At 37.4% G+C, this 11814-nt stretch overlaps 1 protein-coding gene across 4 annotated transcripts in view; it reads right to left on the bottom strand.

Annotated features, from left to right (window-relative positions):
• Positions 1-9260, bottom strand: part of FXR1 (fragile X mental retardation, autosomal homolog 1) — a 28929-nt gene extending 19669 nt beyond the window's left edge. For 3 of the 4 annotated variants that reach the window (XM_010012494.1, XM_010012502.1, XM_010012510.1), the window contains exons 1-5: positions 9212-9258; positions 4962-5055; positions 3956-4027; positions 1123-1271; positions 616-709 (exon numbers count right to left, since the gene is read on the bottom strand). In XM_010012494.1, coding sequence (XP_010010796.1) covers positions 616-709; positions 1123-1271; positions 3956-3970 — 258 coding nt within the window. In that variant the 5' untranslated portion in view covers positions 3971-4027; positions 4962-5055; positions 9212-9258. Of the gene's footprint in view, positions 1-615; positions 710-1122; positions 1272-3955; positions 4028-4961; positions 5056-9211 lie in introns of all 4 variants that reach the window. The other variant, XM_010012487.1, reaches the window with a different exon arrangement.
• Between the last annotated feature and the right edge of the window lie 2554 nt (positions 9261-11814).

The raw sequence follows: 11814 nt of genomic DNA, 5'->3' as shown, positions 1-11814 counted from the left end.
TTCCCCTTGATGACCCCCAAATTAAATATTCTACCACATGTTACTCGCTGTCTGAATGGCAGAGCTAAAGAGATAAGCAAGGAAAATTTTAAAGAGCAAGGTTCACATGGATATTAAGTAAACAGAACTGTGAAGAGAAATTTAATGCTGGGAAAATTCTACATCGTAAGAGAAAACCGTCACAGAAGCATTTAAGTGAACAAATCCGTAAAGGCTATGCTGAACTGGTACAGTTCTTCACATGGAACCCAGCTATAAGTGGAAGTGCACAGGATAACACAGTACGGGGAGAAAGCTACTGCTCCAGAGCAGAGTAAGCTAGAGTTAGCTTTGAGCCACCTTCACAAATCAGTGAAACATCACTCGGTCATAAAAACGATGAGACTGAAAGCTGCTCCTAAATTTAGGCTGTGTGCAATGCAGTACTTGTAAACCCTCCAAAAGGCCTACTCCCAAAGATTAAATGTAAACAGATCTACTTATATTAACTTACTCACAATTTACATAGCTTGACAAACTAAGCCTTTTTCCATACAGATACACAGCTGCCTATATAGTTCCCATAAACAGTGCACTGAAAATTCATGCAACATTTACACAGAAATAATTACTTACCAGTATTATTAGCTGAGCTGTTTCAGCATGATAAAAAATTCGACATGCTCCCACAGCTTTCTTGAAATCTTTATGTGCATTTTCATTAGCACACCTAAGGAGACAAAATGATTGTTATTTCAACAAGCTGCATCTAACCAGAAGGTGTACTATCAACAATGTTTCAGCAAACTTCAGAAACTGGAAAAATCCCCATTCTACTTAACATGGTTGCAGTGGTTATTTCTCTGTGAACTGTATGCCAGTGTGGTTCTTTTGCAAGTCTCAGTACCAGAGGTCCTCTGAGATCACATCACCTGTACAAGCCTAAAGACAGACCTGAAGCTCCTATTTCAGAACTTGCTTTTTGTCCTCACTCCAAAAGCTCAGAGATTCCAGTCAGTAGTTTCTAAACTGCAGCGCCACAGCCACCCTCAGGGTTCGCATGCTCTCTCAAACATAAGTCAAGCAGGGTTCCTCCCCCGCAAATACAGTAAATGCCTTATTAAAAGGTGCAGAGCTACTCACGCATCTCTCAGATCTTCAGGAACATCCACTGTGCACTTGAAAAAGGTGTTCTTTTTGACAGTTTTATTTTGATTCACAGGTCGGAGTCGTTCATAAGTGACAATTTCATTGTAAGTGGCATCACAAGCAGCATATTCAATGACATAAAACTGTGGAAGAATTTTTTTTTTTTTAACTTCAGTAAGGAACTACAAAGACATAGTAACATTACCAGCATCACAAGAAAGTACAAGACAAACACACAAACTAAAACATAAATCTGAGTTGATGTAATACTACAATTCTACACAAATGAATCTGGACATATTTCAGTCCCCATTTAATACCTCAGTGAAGCCAGGGCACTATATCAATGTAATTTGAGTCCCCAACAAAAGCATCTTTTATTGATTTTCCTTGTGCTCATTCCTCTTCAAATACCTAATTTAGTCCAGTTCAATTTCCAAAATTCAAAATATTTACTAGAGCTCTAATTCTAAAAAAATACCCAATAGAAAAGCAAATGTAACTTGTACTTCACAGAAATATTTGCTCTGCCAACAGTTCAAACAAAAACCAAATCAACCAAAAAAACCCACAAAACACAGAAAGAAAACAACAACAAAAGAAAGAAACAACACACAACAGCCCCCCCAGGAAAAAAAAAAAAAAGCCCACAAAGAAAACCAAAAGCACCACCAAAAACCCCAATACACTGATACAATGGGCAAACTACCAGTTCATCATGTAAGATCAAAAGGAAAATAAAAATTCAATGTTTTTGATACACACTATCCCAAATTCAGGAAGGAAAGAGAACTAAGAAGATTTAAGAGGCACCAATAATCTACTCCTACACTTCCACTTAACACACACAAGCATGAAGAAATTTGTGTGCACAGTATCCCCAAAGCCCAGCTTTGTATTAGGGATGCAGCTTTGTCCTATCCTCCTTCCACCTATATGCAATTTAGGAGGGCAGCAGTACTTTCTCCTCTTCCTCCCTGAAAACTGGAATCTGGTTTTGTTAATACACATAATTTACTCAAGCATTAGAAAGAAGTAAATCACTAAGGTCATGATATACCTTCCCACCTGCTATTCTCAAATTTTAAGTTTAGCTTAGGTACAGAATCATAGAATGGTTCAGATTGGAAAGGACCTTAAGATCATCTAGTTCCAAGCCCCCTGCCATGGGCAGGAATACCACACACTAAACCATGTCACACAAGGCTCTGTCAAGCCTGGCCTTGAACACTGCCAGGGATGGAGTATTTACCACTTCCTTGGGCAACCTGTTCCAGTATCTCACCACCCTCACAGTAAAAAACTTCTTCCTTATATCTAACCTGAACTTCCCCTGTTTCAGTTCAAACCCATTACCCCTTGTCCTATCGCTACAGTCCCTGATGAAGAGTCCCTCTTTGGCATCCTTGTAGGCCCCCCTTCAGACATCAGAACGCTGCTATGAGGTCTCCACGCTGCTTCTCTTCTCCAGGCTGAACAGCCCCAATTATAATCCTGATCATATAAAGCTGCCTTGAAACTTACCACAAAACAAGGAATAATAATGAAAAATAAATACTGAACAGTTGCGTTTAAGAGAACTATCAATAAAAAAAATTAACTGCTCTAGTTAAAGATAATTCTGATTGTCAGAACAATCATCAGATATATGGGTTGTTTGTGAATTTCACATTTGAGGGAAATACTGAGTATTTTTTCCCAATGAACCATGTTAAAAACTGTACAAAGAAGCCAAAATTGAACTGTGAGTGGTTTTGTGGGGGACAATTCCATAAAACAGGTAATTTGGCAATGCTGTATATAGACACCAGCCATCTAAGAACAATTTTCCACACACCCACCCCCCCCTCAAAATACTTGAAAATTAAGATATGGATAAAATGTAATTTAGATTCAGAATTTAGAAAAATTTTCTCTTCAGACTTTTCTCTGAAATAAGCAGCATCGCAAGGTAACTGATGGTAAAGTTCCAAATTCCTGTGACATGCGAGAGAAGCAGATTAGACACAAATGTCTCCTTTTCTCTCACTCATTTAACAAGCTGTTCATCCAAAGATCAAGACACTGGTAACTGCTTACCACCACCTTGCCCTTACAGAACTCAACAGCAGCTACTATTTGTTGTCAGTTTTTTAAAGCATTATCAGAAATAGAACTTTTTTTTTCCTTAATCCTGTTTACTTTCAATTTAGTAATCTAATACAGAAGAAGACAGGATCCTTCCTACTATGAAGTTAAATCCTCTTGCTGTCTTTTTAAAAAAATAAAGCTTTAATGAGACTATGAGACACTGCCACAGCTCTATTTAAGTGTCTGAATCTACAAGTTACTTTGAGCTGCAACTAACAGTCAACAGGAAAATTTAAACTTGACCTATGTATAAAGCAAACCAACCAGTCTATTTGCTACGCTCAGTGAAACACATACACAAAAAAGAAGTCACAGCAACACACAGATAGCTACAGTACATTTAATTCATGAAGTTTAAAAATACTTTAACTACAGGTGAAGAGTAACGCTTTACTTAACTTTTAGCACCAAGTTAAACTCACAAAGTAGGTTCGTTAGAAGCCCTGTTCTTATGCACGCATACAGCCCCCAAGCAATTAAACTACTAATTATGGAAGCGACTTGCTCAGCTATGAAAACACCTCTCAGCTGTGTAATGCAGTATGGGTCATTGCAAAGTGATCTCGGCTTACAACTCTGTTTTGTCATGGTTTTGTACTTGTAGTACTTCAGTCATAGTTCTTCCACCACAAAGCCCGTTCACATTTACTGTATTTAACAAAACAGCATGAAATCAGTAGGTTTTAAAATAATTTACCTCTCCTTTCATCATTCTAACTTTCGCGAGCCACCAGCCACAAGGTTCTTGGTCATTTGCTCGAGAGTAAACCTGAAAATGAGAACAGTAAGAAACATTGAAAGCATATACACAATTCCCTTGCCAGCACAAACAATGAAGAATGAACACTGCAACTTTTCTAATTTTCATTAAAATGGCACAGTGTTCTCCACAGAAGTAGCTTCTGTATTAGTTACCCAGGCACGTGCTTCTTCCACAACTTTTTATTATTCTGCCCTACGAGGATGATTGTGACAGATTGCATTTGCACACACTACTGATAATCCAATAAAAATTTCTAGAGGAAACCTTGGCTCAACACTGATTGCGGGGTAATTTCTCACTAAATTCCAATGTTGTCTTCACACTGAAGGTTTACGCATAAAAAGTAACTCAACAATTAAGATATTTGTTTTGTCCTTGGCTTGCTTGATATACCTAGGGCTACTGAAATAAACTAAATTACCATATGACTACATATTCCATTTTTAACATACTCTACCAACTTAATGCAAGATCAGATACAGAACAGACAACTTCTAAAACTTTCCTCATCTTCTCTAAGTTTCATTGACTCTTCATAGACTTCTAACAGACCAAAGTCTGTTTGCAAGCAGACTAAATAAGAAAGTTTGCAGAAGCAAGGAATAAAAAGTAATCTTTTACATTTAACCTCTCACAAGGACAACAAATACCAGGTACTTAACAAAAAAACCAGTACCTGTACTACATTGTTTCTTCAATTACTAGCCAAAACCTACCAAGGAAACTAAAAAAGCCCATCACTTTGATTTTAAGAACAAGTAAAATAAAAAGCAGAATTTACACTAATTACTAAAGATACTACACTGACAGACTAATAAAACCATTACTAGAGACATGCTCCATTTTAAATCTTCACTTTGGTAACATATTTAGAATTGTCATCATCGCTTTGAATGGACAATCAGTTACCTATCAGGAGAGTTCATTAGGACAAACTCACCTCCACTTCATCTCCTTCACCAATTTCTTTCTTGATATCAGGGGGTGGTGGTAATCTGACTTCATTAAAGGGTACCTGGCGCTCTGGTTGCCAACTGGAAGTTGAAGAGACATAACACATTATTTCTAGAATTTTCCTGTCTTAGTTTTTTGGTTTTTTTGTTTTTTTTTTAGATCTCTGAATTTAGTTAAAACTCATGCTTTCCATATAATCAAGTCTGTTTCCTCACACACAAGCTTTATAAGCAAAGGAACAAATGTGCCAACAAAAATAATATCTGGGAAGTTATTTAACGACAAAATTTTTAAATTAACTGAAAAATTTTAACTTGACTGGGTTCACTAAATGGCTTTCCTAAAAACCCCAGTGAAAAGATTATTAGATGACGTACTTATATTTCTACTGTTCAACTCGTAACGCCTTTATACAGATATAAGCTTATCTTTGCAGGGCACCATGGGGTTCACCCATTTCTTCATCTCGTATTTAACATTTCAACTGCTTGCCATCAATGTTTTAAGTGTATCATGACAATCTGACTCTGATTGTTAACAAAATTTTACATTTCTACCTACAAGCTTGTTAACACTCCCCAATAATTGCCTGGCAATCAGATTCAGCTCAAAACATACCTTTATATCTGCTTATCAGTAACAATTATTACTAGGCATATAAAATTTAAATTTTACCTTCTTATACCTAAAGGCTATGTATTTTACTGTAGCTAGCTCTACAAAGTATTTTACTTGTAGAAGAGTATATACTTTAGGCACATTTTACAAATATTACTGGAGCAATTCACATCCTTGGTGTTCTCCTGTAATTCCTTTTCCTTCTATTCTGTAAATGTCACAGAACACCATCAGCTGTTCCTCACTTTTTAAGTCAGAAACCCATTGAAGACTCTACACAGGTTAAAACAAAACCAGTGAAAAAAACACCCCCCAAAGAAACATAGTAATTTAGAATATCTGAGGGACTTTTACAATATCTGTTGAAGCATTTTGATGTCCACCATTTATGCCCATCTTGAAGTTCACATCAGGTACAGACAGGATCCAGCACCAACTTGAAATAAGGATTACAGCAACTAATTGGTCTTGCTTACTTCCAATACATGCAGGCACAGCAGCCTACATTAGTGGAACAAGTCTCAACCTTAAGAGCAAAAGGCATTTCTCTATGAGATGGATACATCTATGTTTCCTCTGAAAAGACAGCTTATGCTCAAGTACCTCAATTAATAAAAATGCAAGGTATCCGTATATAGCTTTGCTCTCGCCATTATTATACACTATTTTTCATTTAATTATAGTGCAACTTTGGGGAAAAAAAAAAAAAAAACAAACCCATGAAGATTACAAATAGTTTTTGTGAAAGTTGGAAGGTATTCTGGCCATAAAATGTTATTTAAATCTCATTCTATTTCTCAGAAATGGTGAATGGGACTGGTAAAAATCACTTGCAATTCAACTGTCCTTTTTGCAACTGTAATGGTCAAACCTCAGGGTTTGGGTGTTTCCTTCCCCCTTCCTGCACTTGGGAAGTTAGTACTCTCATAGATCAAAGGCAAATAGTAAGACTTGATGACAAAATGCATTCCTTCAATGCTAGGTTATGTAAAACTTCAGTTTAGAAACAGCGTGAGCATAATAATTGTAACTGAACAACAGGATCAAAAATGTTGCAAACTCAAATGAGCTGCTTAAAATTCTCTTGAGAATTTCAACTGTGCCTTGTAGTTAAAGAATCTAGCAAATGAGAGTGTACATAAAGTTATGAACTGCCCACAATGAGATGCTACAATTGAAGAGACTTTGTGCCTTCAATAAAATCTGACTGAAGTTGTAGTAGGCTAAATTTGGTTCCATCTCTAATCATCTAAAGGAACTGCATCCACTAGAAGCAGATGGGCTAATAATGACTTACCCCTATCAGCTGCAAGATGTTTTGGTTTTGTTTTAATAAAACAGTGGAAAAGTGGACAAAAGGCTCAGTTCTCCAAATATGAAGAGCCAAAGTTTTGATGTCAAAAAAGACCAAAATTGGAGTATCTCACTGCTGAAATGCAAAACAAAATGTTTTAAGAAATTACTTCTGACTAGCTACAAATTACCTACTAAGAGGATCTGACAGAACTTACGCCTAATGGATTATCCCAAATATCTGGCACAAATTACAAAAACAGGGAGGTGCTTGCTTCTTACAAGAGAGGTCTTTCTTTCAATATGGCTGCTTCAAACGCCAACGTGCCTATATGAAATTGCACCTCAAGATCCAATTTTCCATCCTACACTGTAATAGAAGTTTCCAGTTCCTGAAGCTTCTGCACTCATTGTCCACCTCCTTACCTGCAAAAAATGTCTCTTAAAAGGACCAAGGACACCTGCCCAGAGATTAACTACTGCTATGGCCACAAAATCATCATTATCAATCTATGCTAGTACATCAACTTTGGCAACCTAAAAATAGCTGTAGATGAAGACTGGTTAACAACAGAAGAAAATGCAAACTGACCATTCAGACTGCCTTTAGCAGAGTTGATGTGTTAACTTGGTTAGTGCTGATCACTGTTTAACAGAATGATGCGTTTCGGGACATGACAGTTTCGCCAGCTTCATTTCTACTAAAGCCCTAAGGAATTTAACCTGGTAAATATGATAATTTTTCAGATTTACATCACAGAATAATTTGACCAGAACCATACACACATTTCCTGGTAAGACATATTTTTGGTCAAAACACTATGCATGTTGTAGCTCACTGCCTTTGGAACATGGCTGCTTCTGACACACTTTCTGTAAAACACATGGGTAATAAACACTAGAAACATGCTTGCCAACAATTAGACCCCTGCTGTGAACCATAGGCACTTCTAGCTTACTTGGTTTCTGATGTGAAAGTATATGCTTTGTAGGCAAAGAGCTTTCTACCTTGAAGAAAAGCAATATGGATTTGAATACAAAACTGAAGATTCATTATATTTCTTCAGACCATGGATGGGATGAAAGATCCAACTTGTTTTTCTGTTTGCTGGGGTTTGGGGTGGGATTATGAAAACCTAAGAGACAGTAATAACAAACTTCCATAACCACCTCAGTAAGTGTTAGCACAGATTATAGTTGCCAACTCATCCTCCGTTTTACATAAAAGAAGGGCTAGAAAACACAGGTTAGAAAGAAACAAAGGCTGGATTTACAGGGTAAACCCTAGGATTATTTCCCCCCTCCTGGGACTTACTTTTATACACGTGTAAAAAAAAAATAAAATATATATACACACACACAGACACACACACTCTCTAGGATTATATATTCGGGATTATAAAATACTGCTTATAAACACACACTCCCTAGTATTACCTTTATTATCCAGCAATCTTTCTTGAAGAGAGGCTCAAAGACTAATCTACAGGTTGGCACTACCAGAGTTTAGTAACAATATTCACATCAAAAGCTGACACATTTTTAGGATCTCCACCTAGCAACTAGAAGGGAAACAGGAAAGAGGATGTAGCTCCCAGAATATTCTTCCAGGTAATCCATGGTGTTATCAGTTTGAACACTGAACAACAGGTATTCATTTATACTTTACCAGCCCATGGATTATCTTTGTCTTGCCACTACAAGTTCCTAGTAGGACTGCTGGGACTATATATTAAATGAAGAGGGTCTCATGGATAATTCTTTCTACAGGTTTGCTTACAGATTTGCACTCCTTTCCATCAAAAAAGGAAAAAAAAATTAAAAAAAAAAAAAAAATTGGATCTTTAGACTACATATGCACATATATTTATTTCCTTAAAAGTTAAAAAGAAAAAGCAATCATTATCAGGATACTTCTATCTATTTCTCTCTGGCTGAGAACACTGATCAGTACTCCTCAGATTAGACATGTAGAGAATTGTTCATTTAATAGAAGTACTTCAGTATTTCCCACCTTTTTCTCTCCAGTATAAGAGTATCAGGACTCTGCCAACTGACTCTTACTTTAATTAAATTTGGCTGTCACATATACAGGCATCACTAATGGTATCAGAAAAGGAGTAACTGATAAGCTGAATTCTGATACAGTGATTCAAGAAGGGAGTTCATGGAGACTGTGATCTATAATAGTGAATAGTGAGTCTGAACAAGTGTACCTTTCTTGAATGAAATCTACTTCCTCTTGATGTCAAACCCAAAAATCATCACCAAAACCACAAAACCAAAATAACAGCCTAATACTCAAATGATTTTTTTAATACTTACTTGTTTTCAAACACCACTGTAAGCGAGTCCTCATGAACATCTTTGATAAATCCCTAAAACAGAAAGAGTTTTGTTGTAAGAACGCATGTGAATTTAAGGCAAAGCAGCAATTTCAATACAGCCTGAAACTAAGCCAAACAGCAGACCACCATTAATGCTATGTTCCAGTCTAGCAAAGTTCCAAGACACAAAGCCACTGCTCACATACGGTTGCTGATATTCTTAGTTGGCTATTCTATGAAATACAGTGCACAGTCGTTTCAATGACTGCTCAAATCAAGACGGCACACTTACAACCGAAAAGTCACTATCAGAACTTATAATTTTATTTACAGGTGTGCACAACTGTTCTAAAGGAACAAAAACCCAGAGAAGTAGTAAATAATCCATCCCTGGCAGTGTTCAAGGATAGGATGGACAGAGCCTTGGGCGACATGGGCTATGGTGAGGCATCCCTGCCCATGGCAGGGGGGTTGGAATTACATGATCCTAAGGTCCTTTCCAACCCAAACCATTCTATGATTCTACAAAAATGAGAGAGATCCAGGCCCAGGGCCATTAGTACAACTCACCATACAATGTCAAATAGCTGTGCGTAGCACTGTTTGCTTTATAGGTGTTCTTCTCAACACAAAACTTAATCTCAAACAACTCTGGTTCCTTCAGAACAGTATGACAGCAAGTTTGGCATTACAGGCTGCCACAGACGCAATTACAGTATCATCTGAAGTATTAAACTGGGGACTGTATGAGGACAAATACCTGTAGGACCTCACAGGAAAACAGGGAAAATACAGTATTTTGGGGGGTGGGGGGGTGGTGTCACATTATTATGACATCAGGCACAATCATTGAGAAATCCCACATTATTTTTTTTTTTTGAAAAACAAAGGTCCTCTTCGGGGGCTCTGTTGGTGTCAAAAAAAAAAAAATAAAGACAAAATTATCTGAGAGACAAAGTTGTACTTAAGTGTCAATGCAGAACTTAAGTTCCTACATCTCTTGGTTAAGGAAGGCAGGCATGTTGCAAAAAAATGGAGATAAAGGGACATGAAAGATCTTTCAAACTACTCCCTCCTGCTTTTGCTACTGCCTGGTGTTTGCCCAAGCAGAGGTCAAGGAAGACCCTGCAGTTTTAAAGAAGTAAGAGAGTTGCATAGCTATGTTAACAGAAGTTCCAAGAAATCTGTTGAATGGATTATATCCACTTAAGAAACTGCCAGCTGAGGAGGATGAAGAATCTATCAACTGTGCAAGGAGCAGCCATCCCACAGACGTATCATGTGTCAACTCGGGGAGGGATAAATTTTGACAGGGGAGATCCCTCAGTGTAACAACGGACAGTAAAGGAGCCCATACTGACAGCTGGTTGCAGAGGGCCTATATAAACAAATCTTCTACCTCAACTTGTACTCAGGAAATGCTGTAAAGGCATTTGCTCAAACCCTGCTTTTCTCCTCCCTGAGGTTCACTCAAAACCATCTGCCAGCAACACAGAAGACTGGTTCTAGCAGAAAGCATACTGGCAACCCTGAACAAAGCACGTCACAGCAAACTTCTCTTTGAAAGGTAAGCAACTGGAACAGTTGGCAATAAAATATATTTGTCTTCAGGAAATTTTTGATTTCAAGGAAGTTTCTGGACAGGTAAACTGAAGTTACCTGTAGTACTTACTTACAAAATGTTACTGCCTGAAGCATATGTTAGCTAACACCAGTGATAAAGCAGAACTCTTACTAAATTTAGGATACTAACATCCCCTTTAAACACACTCCAACATGGGGATGAATTAACATGGCACAAAGTGCAGATAATACAAGTTGCTCTACCAAAATTCATTCACACTTTATCCAGGGACAAAACACCCAAATCACAGCAGTGTGTAACAAGTTCATGCAGCCCAACATTCTGCCAAATGACAACTTATCAACAGAAAGCAGTATTTACAGAAAGAGATTTAACTATCTACTATGGAAAGACATTTATCAGCATTCCAGGAGCCTGTGATTCAGTATCTGTCTTTGCCTCTTTATGCTGCTTTATTTCATCACTGAACTTTACCTCTTATTTATGTTAATATATGCTCCCACAGTACTCAGCATGGCAGGTGGCAGAATACTCAACATTTCTATGGTCAGCTACAGCAGCTAAAAATTATTCTGCAGATCTGAATTCAGTTATCTTTCCTTTGTTAAAAAAATAGAACTTCAGAATCAAGAGAGATTCAAAATCAGGTACCATAAAACATCTGAAAAACATTCAGAACTCTGCAGAGTTTAGAAAACCCTGAATCCACTTAGTAGCTGCCAGTTTCATTACTAAGACAAAAGAAGCAGAAAAATGGAATCCCAACCTCACTGACTTTCCAGGAATCGTACAAACAGGTTTAATATTCACAACTGATTTCAAGCTAACATCCTACTGAAGAATGGGAAAGCTTAAATGGAACGCTAATGCAGAGATATGACTAGCAGCAGACTAACAGCGGACACTGCACAATGTCAGCTGCACAGAAACACTGAACACTTAATAAAATCAAAAGTACAAATTCTGACAGCCTATACATTTTATACTACCATGTGGGTTTCAGGAACTGCTTCACA

Source organism: Nestor notabilis, unplaced genomic scaffold, assembly GCF_000696875.1.
Source record: "Nestor notabilis isolate BGI_N333 unplaced genomic scaffold, ASM69687v1 scaffold22510, whole genome shotgun sequence".
Classification (NCBI taxonomy): Eukaryota; Metazoa; Chordata; class Aves; order Psittaciformes; family Psittacidae; genus Nestor; species Nestor notabilis.
The sequence above is the reverse complement of the archived record's forward strand: the minus strand, read 5'-3'. Positions and strand labels throughout refer to the sequence as shown.